This window comes from Hyperolius riggenbachi, chromosome 3 (genome assembly GCF_040937935.1).
Source record: "Hyperolius riggenbachi isolate aHypRig1 chromosome 3, aHypRig1.pri, whole genome shotgun sequence".
In the NCBI taxonomy this organism is placed as follows: Eukaryota; Metazoa; Chordata; class Amphibia; order Anura; family Hyperoliidae; genus Hyperolius; species Hyperolius riggenbachi.
Genome location: NC_090648.1, coordinates 416,488,760 through 416,505,453, shown reverse-complemented (window position 1 = coordinate 416,505,453; position 16,694 = coordinate 416,488,760). Strand labels below are relative to the sequence as shown.

At 43.3% G+C, this 16,694-nt stretch overlaps 1 protein-coding gene across 3 annotated transcripts in view; it reads left to right on the top strand.

The window, feature by feature from the left end:
- Nucleotides 1–3,678: 3,678 nt before the first annotated feature.
- The window catches only part of NR3C1 (nuclear receptor subfamily 3 group C member 1), a 237,102-nt gene continuing 224,086 nt past the window's right edge, over nucleotides 3,679–16,694 (top strand). The window contains exons 1-2 of one of the 3 annotated variants that reach the window (XM_068277495.1): nucleotides 3,679–3,764; nucleotides 7,602–8,786. In XM_068277495.1, the coding sequence (XP_068133596.1) occupies nucleotides 7,615–8,786 (1,172 nt within the window). In that variant the 5' untranslated portion in view covers nucleotides 3,679–3,764; nucleotides 7,602–7,614. The other 2 variants (XM_068277493.1, XM_068277494.1) reach the window with 2 other exon arrangements.

Sequence of the window (16,694 nt, the reverse complement as noted above, 5' to 3'; positions counted from 1 at the left end):
AGAATTATTACCTTGTTCAGAAAATGTTCCAGTAAATTTGCCCTGTATCGTGAATAGCTCAGAGCATCTGCTATGTGAACCTGAAATCGCAGAATTATTACCTTGTTCAGAAAATGTTCCAGTAAATTTGCCCTGTACCATGAATTGTGCAGTAGATCTCTCCAATGAAACTCAGGTCACAGAATCATTATGCTGTCCAGCAGGTGCTTCCATGGTTTTGCCCTGCAATATGGACTGTTCAGTGATCCTGTCCAGTGAAGCTGTGGTCGCAGAGTCTTATGCTTCACCCAGTACTTTGGATACTTCAAACCCTCTAGCAGAGGAGTCTGAGGCACTGCTTACCTCAGTTGGTGTTGCAGTAATATTCACTTGTCTAGCAGCTGTTTTGGAATTAAAGTCTGCTCTAATAAAACTTGATGAATTTCTGCCCAGCAAAGCAGAAGCCATTGAAATATTGTCCTCGTCAGCAAGTGTGTTAGATACCTTGCCCTGTACACAGTCTGATTTAACCAATGTTGTTGAGTCCCTCTCCAGTGTTGTAACAGCCGAGGAACTCCAGCCCTGTCCTCTGAATGTTTCAGAAGTCTTGCCCTGTAACATGGATAATTCTGATTCTCTGGTCAAAATAATAGAAATCTCAGAATTTCAGTCCGGTCTGATGAGTGTTCCTGAAACCCAGCCCTGTATCCTGAAAGATTCTGGTTCTCTGGCCGCTGTGGCAGAGGTTCCAGAGTACCCTTCCTGTCCAGGGAATTCCTCAGTTTTGCCTAGTCCAGTGGGGGCTGCTGCAATACTGACTTGTTCTGCAGCGCCTCATGAGCTCCAATCCAGTGTATTAGATGAGTCTCTGTCCAGTCCAGAGGTAGTTGTGGAGTCCCTATCTGGTTCAGTGCATACATCAGAAGATTTGTCCTGTCTTGTTAGTGCCCCTGAATCTGATTTGTTACTGACTTTGCTGGAATCAGCGACATCTAAGTCTGATCCTGCATTCTCGTGTAAAAGTCCAGTAGTTGCGAAGTCTAGTCATGATGAATTTTTTTTGGCCAGTCCTGGTTTTGGTCCTGTCTTGGCTGACCCTGAGGCTCACAGTTCCTTGACATGCCCAGAGGTTTCTCTTGTGCCAGTGTGCCCAGATGTTCTTTGTGTGCCAGAATGCCCAAGTGTGTCTAAGGTGTTAGCGTGCTCTGATGCTTCCTTAGTGGGAACATGTTCTGATGTTGCCAGTCTGCCTGCATGCCCAGAGATGGTTCTGGTCCCTGAAAGCCCTGATCTTGATGTTTGTCCTTGTGGCCCTGACTCGGGAATTGCCCTAGGTTCCATAGGGGTTCTTGATGGTTCTCCATGTGAGCCTAAGGGGCGTTCTGACCTATGGGGATCTCTTTGGAGCTTCAAGGTGTTCTGGGAGGTCTCTGAGAAAACTTGTCCTGGTGCCTTGGACTGGTTCAACAGTGGGTTTTGTGTTGGTAAAGACAGTCCCGGTGGGCATTGCAAAGGCTTTGGCGTTTTTGAACGGTTCCTGGAAGGCGGTGGGTATCGCTCAGGGAGTTTCGGAGGGCTTTCTTCTGGAAATCATGGTTCTGATGGGTGTCACACTGGGGCTTGTAGTACTGATGGGCATGGTTCTGTAGGTTCTGGTTCTGATGGGTCCAGTCTTGTGGGGACTGATTCTGGAATTTGGTCTTGCCGGGCTGTCCCGGTCATCATGAATTATCAGTCAGACTGTTTTGTTGGGAATTTCAGTTTTGAAAAGCGTCTGGAATCCGCTTTTAAGGGCGGGGGTACTGTCATGATCGCTGCTGCAGCAGGTATTGCTGGAAGTAGTAGTGCTGCAGCTCAGGCAGTTCTGATCTCTTTCCATGCAAGCTGCATAGCTTTGTCTGCCTTTCCCTGCTGTCAGCTTGTGACTGATTATCATTCACCTGTGTGGGAATCTGCATGTCTGCTCCCATTGGATGACCTCAGTATAAAGATCTGCTTCCTGCAGGACTCCTCGGGTTTTCATAGCTTCAGTTTAAGCCTGTCTTGCTGTCGCTTCAGCCCCCGATCGTGTTTCTTGTTCTAAAGATACTTTGCTGGTTTTGCATCATATATTGGTTCATTGCCCATATATATGCATACCAGCACGTTTATTATTTTCCTTGTATTCGTGTTACGTTGATACATCAGTGACGCTGATATATACGTACACGAACTGTTTATATCCTGTGTTCAGCTAGTCAGTTCTAGCACGTTGATCACCCGTGCTGAGCTAGTTATCCTGTTCCTGGTCCTGTTTGTGGATTGCGTTCATCTCTGCGAGGAGATAACGAATCCTTCTGAATCCTGTCCTGTTACCGTTTGTGGATTGCGTTCATCTCTGCGAAGAGATAGCGAATCCTTCTGAGTCCTGTTCCCTGTATGGTTCCAGTCCTAGTCAGTGTTCCTGCTTATGTCATATATCGGTTCATTGCCGATATATACATATGTTAGTCAGACGTTACAAATAGTTTCATTGATAGCTGTGATTGTAAAACGCTAGGAAATCATACTTATTGTATATTTATCTGTGTTACGTTCATCTATCTTGATCCTGCTATTTCCTGACTATCCTGTCCTGTCTTTGTGAGGCACGCCATCGCCGCCACGCATTGGCTGCCTCATTCCAGTCTGTCTTGTTGTGGACGCTTGCTGTCACTAAGTAGCGGCTAGCTAGCAAGCGTTCATTCTGTCTACCTGTCCTGATCTCCTCAGTTCTGGTTTATGCGCTCAGCGCTACTTTGCGCTGAGACATTATAGCGAAAGCATTGTTTGTGGCTGTCGGATCTGCACCGGCTCTGTGCGCCACAATCTCCTTTTGGAGTCAGTCCTCCCCTCCACTATACTAGGGATAGCCTGTTTCCTTGTGCTAGTGTGTGTACCTCCTTCACGTCAGCTCATGCGTTGCATGCTGACTGTGGAGAATACACCACCAAGCCTTACAGTTGGCTACCAAGGTTTGTATCCGCCACCGGAGGAGGCTTCGGAAGCCTAAAGCCCTTGAAGACGGGCAGCTCTGTACTGCGCCTGCTTGAGCCTGAGGGAGAGAGCATGCTTGTTCAGACACAGTATGGAGCCTGCCTATCTTCGGGAGTACTTTGGCTCCTGAAGACTGCTGAAGCCTCCTTTGGTGGCAGAAAGCAGTATTTGACCAATTTGGTTGAATACTGCTACCAGGAGAGCCAGCAGTGGAACTATGGATCCGTGAGAGGAGCTGGAAGGCTCTATAGGACCCAGAGCCTTTCCTTGCCTTAGGTAAGTATCGCTAGTTCATTTTTTATTTTAGAGTCCTTTTTCACTTTAAATGTATGGTATTTCTACAATGTATTTACATTAATTCCATTAAGTGGGGCATTTTTTTTAAATGTATGCTACTTCAACAATGCATGCTAGTTTGTTTGAATACTGGGTTGTCAAAATTAAAGGATCTTAGGATACAGCGCTTACAGTACAGCACCTGCAATTGATATATGCTGCAAAGTTTTACCATCTAACTGCAGACTTCCCCCAATGGATTGAGGCCAGGTTTGCTGAGTCATTAGCATTCTTTAATACATGTAGAAAATCAGTATGCTACGTTCACATGTCGCTAGGTTACCCTTTCCAGGTGATTTTGTCACCCACTGCACACAGTGCTCCAGGCCAAAGTCCAGTAATGCATGGAGTGAGTGGCAGATGAAGCTGGCTGACTGACACAGATGAGGGCGCGGATGTGCTGCACACGTACACAGGCAATGCAAGGCTCCCAGGTCTGCAATATAACTGTATGAATCACACTCCTGCACTGTACATTACAATCCGCAGCCAGCGTGTTATGTGGAGTCAGGAGGAGGGCTGAGTGAGCAGCCGGGCTGTAGTTGCCGTCAGCAGCCAACAGGTTGCAGCGTTCCCCGCTCGCTCGTTCAGCCTTCCCTCTCCTCCACCCCCGTGTGCGCGCAGAGAGCCCCCTCCGCCGGCCGCCCTCTCTCTCTGTCGTGTCTCTCCTCCCTGCATGTCCGGGATAGGCGGCTCCCAAGCCCGAGGGCGCCTCTGCTGCTGTATGTGGTACACGCAGGGGCCGCTGTCACTGCACGCCAAGGGGGCCTCCGCCTAGAGGAAGCGCGCAGACATGCCCGGAGCCTGAGGGCCCGCAGCTGTAAGTAGCCGAAAGGACAGCGGGGCAACAGGACGGGTGACAGAGGAAGAGAGGGAGGAGAGTGCGCCACAGCCAGTAGGAGGAGGTGGGAGAGGGAGGCGAGAGGCCACAGCTGTGGAGGAAGCAGGGGACAGTGGCTGTGAGGGTGACAGCAGGGACAGTGCCCGACAGCAGCTACAGCAGCTCCTATGCTCGTCTCACAACAACTTGTTTATGCCTCCTCCAGCACTCTGCTGGCCTCCCGCCGCGATGGAAGTAAGTTGTGTCCTGGGCTGTCGGCCGGGGAGGAGGGGGCGCTCCACACATGCAGGGGAGAGGGGGGCCGCGGTGCTCCAACCAAATCGCCTACACCGCTCAACTAGTCTACATTCCCCTGATTTTTCCGTACAACGAACCGTCGAACCAACACACCTTATACTGTCTTGCATGTTTCCTACTCCCACAGCACTAACCTTTCCTTGCCTTTTGCCTAACACAAACCTGCCCCTTCTAGTGTCTATCACTAACCCCCCCTCCCTCCCCTCCTAATGTTTTACACAGACCTCCGCCTTCTAGTGCCTATCACTAACCTCTCCCCTTCTAGTGCCTTACACTAACCTGCCCCTTCTTGTGCCTTACACTAACCTGCCCCTTCTTGTGCCTTACACTAACCTGCCCCTTCTAATGCCCCTTCTAGTCCCTTACACTAACCTGCCCCTTCTTGTGCCTTACACTAACCTGCCCCTTCTAATGCCCCTTCTAGTCCCTTACACTAACCTGCCCCTTCTAGTGCCTAACACTTGGGCTGGTTCAATGCATAAGCTGCAATGTTGGTGCACAAGGCACTTGCCAGGGGGGCACACACTGTCAGTATCAGGTGGGCTGAAGGACATGTTGCTGTGCCAGATCTGATGGAAAGACACGTCTCAGCTGGCTGTCATTGTGGGCATGTCTGTGGCATTGTATATAGAGCTATTTTCTCTAGCAGGGCTTCTCTGTTTATATCCCCAATATAATTTTTTGGGGGGGGGGGGGGGGGAGAGTCATTATTTTGATTTCCTCCCTAGACAGAGACATATTTGTACACATACACACCCTTCCCCTTGTCTCCTGTGTTGCTTGTCACTGTGTGTCATATGAGAAATACTCTGACATTCTTCTTAATCAAAGCAATAGCATGGTAGTGCCTGTCCCCAAGAGCTTGCTCTCTGAATTCTGTTCATGCAGGAGGAGATAGTGGCTGGGACTTGCACAGGCCAAGACAGTAGTGCAGATACGATTGTCACTGACTGACTTTTGCCTGTCATCGTCACTGCTTTCCTCCATAACTTTCCACTTTTCTCTGTACATTTCCATAAACATAAGGAAGGGACTCTGAACTTCCTCCATTCCTGAAATGATCCTGTTATTGCATACAAAAGCCACTTCTCTGCTTTACACCAGAGAGACCACGGGCAAACTTCATACAGATCAGGCTGAGAGTGACGTCAAAGGAGGGGGTTATATTCATTTTTCTTCTTTCTAACCTTATTGAAAGACAAGCTGTTTATTTCCTCTCTTATGACAGCAGTTGGTGGGCGGGTCAGTAACTACTTGCTTTACGTCATTTAATATACTTAATATTGCTTTATGTTTTATTAATAGCCCAGCGCTTAACTGTCAGCCCAGTTAACCCTTGCAAGTTACCTGTGTGGCAGTGTGGACTTGTGGACACAGGCATTTATTTTTGCTTCTAGCATGCCTTTATAAAAAGACTTTTGGAGGGTTTTGAGATCAAATCTTGTTTTGAATCTTGGGAAGCAAAGGAATATATTTATTTCTTCTCTTACCATATGTGGTGTAGCGTTGTTGTAAATATAGCTTGCTTTATTCTGCAGCATTTTGTATTTTATTGCTTTAAAAATGCATACATAATCCTAAACCCTCTGCAAAATACTTGTTGGAATAATGCTTTTTTCCTTGAAATCATGTTTTTCTTCAGCTGCATAACTTGCCATGAGTCTGATGCCCTTGTACACTTGGCCCTTATTTTGTTATTCAGAAGAGTGGGTGTGTCAACAGGTCTCTACGCAGTATGCGTGTTTGTCTATGTACAGTGTGTGTGTGTGTGTGTGTGTATGGTGTATGTGTATGTGTATATATATATATATATATATATATATATATATATATATATATATAATAAAAAAAATTCTTCGGTCCATTGTATATTGTTTTATAATCCTAGCTATGGTTCACCGGCATTGCTGCTGTTCTTCTCTGCAAACAGAGTGTTTAAATGGTTACACGTGGGAGGGCAGAGAGAGCAAGGGAGAGAGGGGAAAAAGATTTTTCTCAATTAAATATAATGGCTCAGGTTCAGTTCAGAAACAAGATTTCCTATATCCTGCTGCACTTGCACTTAGAAAAATAAATGTGATTTTTAGAGTTGGTGAAATATGTATCTGTATCAATGTGATCAGGTTTGCTTGGAAAGCTTGTATAAAAAGGCTCATAAACCAGCTTTCTCTAATATATATATATATATATATATATATATATATATATATATATATATATATATATATATATATATATATATATATATATATATTTATATATTTTTTGTAGACTTTACCTTTTCTATTACTGGGTGTCTGTGCACTGTCCACAGACACTTTAGATTGGGATAATGTTCTGACCTATCAGTTGTTTGTGTGCCCATGTATTAGTCAGAATGCGATGCAGTGCATTTATAACACTATCCCACTCCCTCAAAAAAAAATTGTGTGTGGGGGGAGTTCCAGAAAAGAAAAGGACAGGAAAAACCAATCATAAGCTGGCTTGCAGATGCATGAGTTTGCAAAACCTGTTATTTACTTTGTCATGCTTGGGTATACAGAATAATTTGGATATGTCTTCTACAGATTTGGTGTAAGATATGTCAGAATGCTGGGATTTATAAATCCTACAGCACAATGTCCACGTATTTCCTGGGAGGGCAGTCCTAAGTAGTTATGTAACTGCTTCTTTGGTGGGCTATAATATTGTAAATAATTAATGTGTCTCTTCTAAAATCTAAATGGCAGTATGGTGTGTTTAGTACCCCAGTGCTGAAATAGTTAATTCTTGGTTGAGCTCGTCGGGCGCGTTCTAGGTAGCTGGATCTACCAGTTTCCTCTAGTGAAATAGTTTACAAGAAGGAGCTTCCAGTGTTAGCAAATACTTGGTTCTGTTTATGATAAACTAGCAAGTGATCACATCAGACGTTTTCAAGATGTTTCACAAGTTTTGCCTTTGCTTGAATATTGTCTTTTCAACTAAACAGTGAAAATATTGTGGTATTCCAGTTTAATCTTATTATGCTTATGTATGTGTCGTGCAACAATGCACATCATGACAGCTCAGCAGGATAGCATGCTAGTAATACTAATAGGTTAACTAAGTTATCATTAACATTTTTGTAATGACATATTATTCTGTCTCCTCTTAGACAGCAGTGTCCAATGGATCCCAAAGACCTGTTAAAGCCACCCAATGGATCTCCAGCTGTGAAGACTGCACATTATAGTGACAAGAAAGGGAATGTGATTGATTTATTTACAAGCTTTAGAGGTGGAGCCTGTGTAAACGTTTCTACATCTTGTCCAACCCCACCTGCTGCATTGCCAGACACACAACAGCCACAGCAACTGACTGTAACAGCGGATCCAGCTAATGGTTTGGGTAATGCGCCACAGCCAGACCTGTCCAAGGCCGTCTCTCTCTCAATGGGACTTTACATGGGGGAGCAAGATACAAAAGTAATGGGAAACGAACTTAGTTATCCACAGCAGGCTCAGCTTGGAGCCCCAGCAGGAGAAACTGACTTCAGGCTCCTGGAAGAGAGCATTGCCAGTCTCCAGGCAAAGTCATCTGTCCCAGAAAAGGGGCAGGAGGGCCTTCAAGACAAAGGAGTTATCAAATCTGACCTGTCGTCTCTACCAAGTCCTTCAGTATCGGATCAGGGGGTAAGCATTGGAAGCAGTACTAGCAAGTTGTTTTCCAAAGACCAAAGCACCTTTGACCTTTTACAGGATCTGGACCTGCCTCCAGATTCACCCAGGGATATGAAGGGCAGTCCATGGGCACTGGAGCCTTTATTTGACGATGATGCTGTTGACTTGCTATCTCCTTTGACCACTGATGACTCTTTTCTTATGAGGTCAAGCGCAGTCAATGAAGACTGCAAACCTCTCATTCTTCAGGATTGTACACCAAAAGTAGGTGATTGTGTGGGGGACTTAGTACTGCCCAGTACTGATATACCAATGTCTCACGTGAAGACTGAAAAGGAGGACTTTATAGAGCTGTGTACCCCAGGGGTGGTGAAGCAAGAAAAGTTTAGTCCCGCATATTGTGGTGGCCATTTTTCTGGAGCTAACATTTTTGGCAACAAGTCATCAGCTATCTCTGTGCATGGTGTGAGCACTTCTGGGGGACAGATGTACCACTATGACTTGAACACTTCCTCCATCTCTCAGCAGGTGGATCAAAAGCCAGTCTTTACTTTGGGTCCCCCGCTTCCTACTATTGCGGAAGCTTGGAATAGGTGCCATGTCTCTGGGGATGATAACATGGTTTCTACAGGGAATGTAACTTTTACAAGCAGGCCCTTGTTTTCCAACGGCTATTCAAGGTAAGTTGTGGTTTTTCTTTTTTTTCTGTTATCTGTTTTATTATTTTTGTTGTTGTTGAATTACGTGTGACTATTGCACGTTGTTGGACAATTGCCTGGATAGTTATATCTTTAATTATAGTGAGCAGCAAGCTACACTTGGCTATAGAATCTTAAGCTGGCCATACACTTATAGATTTCCACCCAATCTTCCAAAACAATCGATTCCTTTCTGATAAGAATCAATTCATAAGGTATTAATTCCTACCATACACTGCACATTAGTTTCCAATAGATTCCAGTAGGTAATCTATTGAAAATCGATCAAACTTCAGAGTTGCACTGTTCAATGCAAACGATCTGCCGATGCTCTTGCCTTCCCCAGGTTGTTTTAAATTTTCCATCCTGTCGGATTGATTCTTTCATTCGATTTTTGTTTAAAATGTATACAAAAATTAATCAATTTGACATTTCCCAGCAATCGATTCCCAGCGGATGAATCGAGCCTGCAAGGAATCAAATGAGAAAATCGATGAGTGTATTGCCACCTTTAATGCAATAAGTTGCTGCAATATTGATTTGTAGAGTGCTGAATGATTGAAGTTGTCTTTGTTTAATGAAGGGTTAATTTATGTGCACGATTGCGAGTTTTGGATGTGTTTTTCTCAGCTGCCGTGCTGCTCTTGTGGTCTTCTCAGTAGGGATAGGGTTAAAGTTCCCAGGAAGCATTGTTACCTGGTAAACGTTCAGTGTAATGTTCTGAGGTACAAATTGATGTTGTCGCTTGGTTTAATTTCAAAACCGGTTAATATTACACTGGGGAAATTGCATATAAAATGTGCAGCAAGCTGTTAGTTTCCCCGGCTGCTTAGTTTATGAGTGTTTTTTTGTCCGAACTGATTTAGTAGTACGTTGACGCTGCACTTTGCTAAAATTCAACCTTTAGATTCATATTTATTTATGGCGCACGTTACAGTTTTAAAGGCCTCAGTCTGTTTGCCACAAACTCTGGCATTATTTTGTAAGCCTTTGCTGTGATTTCAGCATGTATGGCTATATATGTTTTATTGATTATACTGAAACTGAAAAACAGCAGGTGGTTTACATAGCTGTTTGCAGCAATTCTAAAAATATCAATGTCTAACAAAGATTGGAATGGCCTGTGGCATATAGGCTTGTCTAAAGTAGCAGAATATGGTGTAAAGTTTTCATCTTTTTGTAATTTAGCAGTGTAGCAAACATTGCTGTTTTGATGAAGAGGGTATGAATGTGTGGAGTATTTCGTTTGATTTGTGTGCAATTCTGTCTTCGATTTGGCTGCTTTGTGGCGAACTTAATGAGTAAATGGCAGTCACATTGAGTTTCCAGCGTGCAGAAAAATCCTTATTCAACGTTTGTTCATCCTTCTTAAGCTGGCCATACACTATTTAGTTATTAATTTTGTGTCCCATTGATGTTATGATCAATAATAAGGGCAAAAATCGATGGAAAGATAGATCCTTAATGTTGTTTTTAGCTGGTTGTAGAATAATTGATAATTTTGATTGTAATATCGATTGTACTACTGATTGTAGTTTTGATTGTGATGTTGAACAAAACAAAAAAAAAATCCAGGGATCGCTAGTGTATGGCCGCTTTATCTTTGTAATGGTGAAAAGGAAGGTAGACTATTTACACCTTTTCATTTACCAGATAAAATGTAAACACTCAAGGATAAGCAGCTTTTTCAGTACCCATCGTTTAATAGGAACTCCCAGCAACTTTGGTTAATCTGTGATGTGCAGTTCCATGATAACATTGTCTTCCTGTATATCAGGTTCATACATCTGCATATTTTGCAGCAGCCGGGAGAGGAAGACCAGTGCTGTCCGTAAGCTAGGTGCTGCTGCATTACGCAGTTGTGTTGGTTTTAGGGCTAGTTCACACTTGGAGCGCTCTGCAATTTGCGATTTTTGTGGCACAAATTCCTGTTCAAGAGAATGAGAATCACATCGCAATCAATACAGCACATTTGCGATTTCTGCAAATCGCAAACTGATTGCTGACGATTGGCAAAGCACTGAAAAGCTCCTCAGAGGCTCCCCAGTGTGAACTAGTCCTGAGTCTGTATAAACTTGAAATTGTTGTTGCCTGGCAGGATCCTCTGTGATTGTTTCAGGTTACAGTCTGCCAAACAATCAGTGACAGACATACACTGTTAAGGTGGCCACTAATGATCCAATCTTTTTAACCCAATCTTACCATTTCTATGTAAAATAAGGCAACTGCCTAAATTATCCATTCAATATATTCACTCAATGTACCCTTCTACTACATAGATTTGGTAAAATTGGATGAAAAAGTTTGCATCCTTAGTGGCCACCTTTACTGTTTTTATACATGTATGTCACCTCCCACACAGCCAGCTTCTGTGAAATGTCACTGGCTAGGTAGGGTTTATTCAGCTGGTTGCTTTGTGTGTGCCCTCAGCAACAAGTCCTTTGCTCCTCCTCCATATTACATTCATGCTACTTGGCTGAACTGAACTTGCAAGAACTGTCACTGGTTGCAGGTGAACATTTTTTTTTTTTTGGCCAGCAAGAACTGAATGGCTGTCTTTCATATATTTAAATTCTGCTGGAGAAATCTGCACAGTACAAAAATCAATTGAAAGGGAAGGCCACAGAGCTAGTTATTCTGACAGTGCTATGTGGCTGAGCTTTCTGAAACATGGGACTGACAGGGACATTAACATTATTGTAATGTATATGGAATTTGACATTTGCAATAATTAGCTGTCTGCTTGGAGTGAAATTGTGTTAGAGAAGAAATCACTGTTTTATAGCCGATAGAAATGCAAATTGTAGAAAATTTTGTTTTGAAAAATACCAGTTTATTGAAAGTGTGTTACATTACAGGACACGTGAAAAAAATCCACTCATATGATTTGATCAGTAGCGGGCTGGTAGAGCCTTGCTAGCGGCGTTCGATTTGGCAACAGTACTCTCATCTGTCCTCCTGGTGCCAGTCCTACTGTGTCTGGTGTCTTTACTCCGTGCTTCGGCCTCCTTCTCCCTGTGTCGTCTTGTCTCCCTGAGTCATGTGACACAAGCTGAAGTTCAAACACTAGAGGTCTGGCGTGTATGCTGCCGGACCCCTAGTGTTTGAACTTATATGTACCAGTAGCTTGATATGCTTATTTTTTTATATGGAAACACTATTTGCAATTAAGCCATACAATATATGTACACATCCCAAAACCATCGAATTTTCTCAAAATTCCCCTTTAATATGGAAAGGAAAAAAAGGGATACCTACCTCAGTCGAGGGACATAGCGTTGAATATTGCTACCGGTCAGGTGAAAAGTATGGCCTGCTCATGCACAGATATTTCCTCTGTGCATGATCGGGGCCATGCTACTGCGCAGGCACGGACCCCACTGGTGCCTGCATAGTTCGGCCACACTCGTACATGGAGTAAAGCGCTGTCAGGAAGAGGAGGAGGGTCCTGGCAAGCAGGAGAGGGATTGATGGGGATCAGGGAAGTCTATGGAGCATCCAGAGGTTTTCCTCTACAGTGGTGAGTATACTGTTTTCTACTTCAGATTCGCTTAAGGCCTAGTTCCCACTGGCAGCGCTTTTGCAGCACTACAGGACCTGCTTGCAGTGTTATGATTACAATGCGCTGCATGCAGCATTTTGGGAGTGATCCCAACATGATCACATTCAGTGGCTGCAGAGCCAAATCATGATTGCTCTGGGAATCGTAGTCAGAATTGCGGAATTTCTGAACAGCACTGCCAGTGGGCCCCAGGCCTAAAAGTTGGCTATCCACATTTCAGGGGTCAGAAGAAATAAGTTAGTTCTTTGGGTTTCCACCTGAGATCCGCAAAAATGTTGAAACTCTAAATCACAGATAATCGTCTTGATAAAGTACCTCTCTGCTGTAAAAATAAAGCTCAGTGTATTGTTTTTTCACCTGTGTAAGGCTCCCTGCACACTGCAAATCCGTTTTCCGATTCCGTTTCCGATTCCGTTTCCGATTTTCCTTGAATACATTCAACAGAAAAACGGATCAAAAAACGCAGCATGCAGTTAAGATTAAAAATCTGAATCGGAATCGGATGTAAAAACAGATTAAAAAGCGGAATCAGAATCTGAAATGCATGCAGTGTGCAAGAGGCCTAATGTCCAGCTGAGTTATGCAATGTGATGTTTATACATAATTTTATTCTGGATTACATTACATTGCAAACTTTTTTTTTTTTTTAGTTTTATTGAGCTGTAATATGTTTAAGCGATTTGCGTATAAACACTCTAGAATCAGTTCCAAGTTTGAAGTTCACTTTACCCCTAAAATAAATTTGAATGTGGTATATTACCCGTATATACTCTAATATAAGTCGACCTTGTGTATAAGTCGAGTCCAATATTTAATATAATAATAATCCGAACATTTGTATAGCGCATTTCTCCTTTTGGACTTGAGCGCTCAAGAGCTGCAGCCGCTGGGATACGCTCAAGAGGCCACCCTGCAAAGTCAGGGAGTCTTGCCTTGAACTCCTTACTGAATTTGTCTCCCATGTGAAAGGCAATGCCCTTAACCAGTGCACTATCCAGCCACTACAATATTTGACTCTATTAAGCTGGAATTTTTTATTGACTCGCGTATAAGTGTACCCAGCAAGTTAATGGTTGCACTTAGGGACCAGGAAGAATTACCAACTGCACTTGGGGACCAGGAGGGTTTAATGACTGCACTGCACTACAGTATTAGTCATTAACCCCTCCTGTCCCTTAAGTGCAGCAGATATCTCCTCCAGGCCCCCAAGTGCAGCAATTTTTCACCCCCTCCTGCAGTCCAGTATTTTTCCCTGTGCCCTTTCTTTGTGAATTGTTGGGGCCAGGAGTTTCAGACATGTGATTTCTTGGCATTTCCTTTATCAAGAAGGTGTCACTTAAATGGGAACTTCAGCCTAAACAAACATACTGTCATTAAGTTACATTAGTTATGTTAATCAGAATAGATAGGTAATATAATCTCTTACCCACCCCATTTTAAAAGAACAGGCAAATGTTTGTGATTCATGGGGGCTGCCATCTTTGTCATGGGGGCAGCCATCTTTTTGGTTGAAAGGAGGTGACAAGGAGCAGGAGACACAGTTCCAACTGTCCTGTGTCCTGATTACCCCTCCCAGCTGCACACGCTAGGCTTCAAATGTCAAATTCAAAATGTAAAAAAAAAAAATTGCACCAAAACAGCAGAACGAGAACAACAACATCAGAAATCCCATCATGCTTTGCACAGCATTAGGGGAAAAATGCAGTTTTTTTCTGTGCAGCTAAAAATGAGGCTTGTAAAAGAGAAAAAAAGTTATGATGCTGTGAAACAGTTAAAGAAACACCAGGCCTTTCCAGTGCTGCTGAGTTAATTTTTAGTCTGGAGGTTCACTTTAACTCCATGTGAAGGACTATTGCGAATGGGAATGCGAGCAAAGCTACGTGTGGCGAGGGCCACTCAGGCACAGTGGCCTGCTGACTCCCAGTCGGTGTAAAAAGAAACTAAGCCGCGGTGGGAGAACAGAGGATCGTAGAGGACTGGCGCGGGCACAGGAAGGCTGTGGGGGACTAGTTGAAGCCCCAGGTAAGTAAAACTAATTTTCCTTCTTTCGGTTTAGGTTCACTTTAAGTATTTTGTCTTTATGTTGCCTAAATGAATGACATTTAGGAAGTGGTGTCTTAGGCCTCGTTCATATATTCTGCGTTTGGTGTGCTTGGGAAACGCATCAGAAAACGCATGGACAAAACGCGTACATTTGTACGCGTTTGTATGCGGTTTTTAAATGCGTTTGTGTGCGTCTTTATTTAGTATGCGTTTTTGGACACCTGGACATTTCTCAATAAAGGTGTGTTAAAAAAAAATTTGTTTTTTTCTTTTCTTGATGTCACTTCCTTTCTGTGTGGGTTTTGTAGGAAGTGTGAAGGTGATAGGAGTGTGAGAGATGTCGGTCGCCATCTTGAGAGAGAAAGGAAGAGGAAGTGAGTCACGTTGTCCATCCCCAAACGCATCGCCAAATACGCATAAAAAAACGCATGGTCATGCGGCCATCTGCGTTTCCATTGACTTTCATTGCTATGCGTTTGTTCGCGTTCCGCACACATATGCATGCATCTATGCGTTTCAAAAACGCGTACGTTGGAAACGCATAGATGTGAACGAGACGCATAGCAATGCATTGTTTTTGCCCTGCACTAAAAAAACGCACACATCCGCAGTGGGAAAAAACGTACAGCACCGCATTTGATGTGAACGAGGCCTTATTCGCTCATATAGAAAACATTCTCAGCAAGGCCAGGATCAGAGATGATACATAAGATGCAAATGATTCCTAGTTGCAGGTTTATTCAAATTTAATATGGAAATGTATGCAGCTTGAAAGTGGACCAATCAAATCCTGTCAAGTTGGAGTTCAATAGGTCATGTTAAAGCTGTATAGTGAATTTAAATTTGCATACTAAATTAGCACATTCCTTCATCAACGCGGAATTCATTGCATCTCATTGACCATTTCTACTACGATAAGGCTAATTTAGTTTAATATTGCACTGTGATTATACATAGATGTAGAATTCTTTTTGCAGTGGGAGACCTACTATTGACTATGTACTTTGGACACAAACACTAAAATTGCCTGGCGGTTACAGCATGTACACAAGATGTGTGTTGCTTCAGAGAGTTATTTTTCTGCTGGCTGTTGTGAGAACTTTACAGGAGTGGCCGTAAACAATCCTTTGCTTACTAAAGAGTTCCCATCACCTAAGGAAGTCTGGGTCAGGTGGCAGTCTGATACATTTCCCACTAAATATAGAGATGATGCTATGGGAACAGTTACCTTTTATGCTTCTTTTTTGTTTGTATTTTAAGTGCAGGATTTTCAACAAGGCTCATTAGCAGTGCTCTAAAGGAAGAATATAAAGAAGGATGTTCTTGATTTATAGCACCCAGTTACTTACAAATGGCATTGCATTTTCCAAATCAAATCGCTCACCAAGTAATTATTCTTCCATTAGCGCAGACAGAAAAAAATATATACTCGCAAGCTTTGTGGCCTAAATTGTCATTACAGGACTCCTCTGTATCCTGTGCACATTTTCACTGAAGCTTAAAATAAACTATGGCCAAGGGTAGTGTCAGTAGAGGTCACTGTGTAAATAACCACTGTCACAGGTACCAGTTAGGAACAATAGCTAGGCAAGAATATGTCAGGATTACCCAGGACCACACTCTCGAGCTACTTATGGTTACAGTGTTGCTGCAACTGTGCATCATGCTGTGCGGTTTTCTGGATTTGACTTTAGGTTATGCAGACTTAGTCTGTATGAACTTGAGACAAGTCTCTCTTCAGGGTTTTAAAGAGATCTGTACTCTAATATTCTTACAATAAAAAGCATACCATTCTATTCCTTATGTTCCCCTGTGCCCCTCTGTGCTGTTTCTGTCACTCCCTGCTGCAATCCTGGCTTGTAATTAACAGTTTTAGGCAGTGTTTACAAACAAATGACTGGCTTCTAACCAGAGTATCATAGGCTGAGAACAGCTTACTGTGTGGATTCATGCAGAGCTTGGAGGGGGTGTGTAAAGCTTCTGCCAATGACAAGCAGTGCTGCACATTCCACACATTCCAGCCTCTTGCCGACAGACACGACAGAGGAAAGAAGATAAGATTTATTACAGAGACAGTGCAACTAGAAAAGGTTGTAGTAAGACAGACCACATCAGAACAGGTATAGGAACTTATAGAATAGAAAAAATAAGGCTCAAAATTTTGTTACAGAGTCTCTTTAAAGGAACCCTGAGCACTGAAAAAAAAATAATGAAACTGGTCCTTACCTGGGGTTTCCTCCAGCCCACCGTAGGCTGCAAGGTTCCCCGGCGTCCTCCTGGCTCCA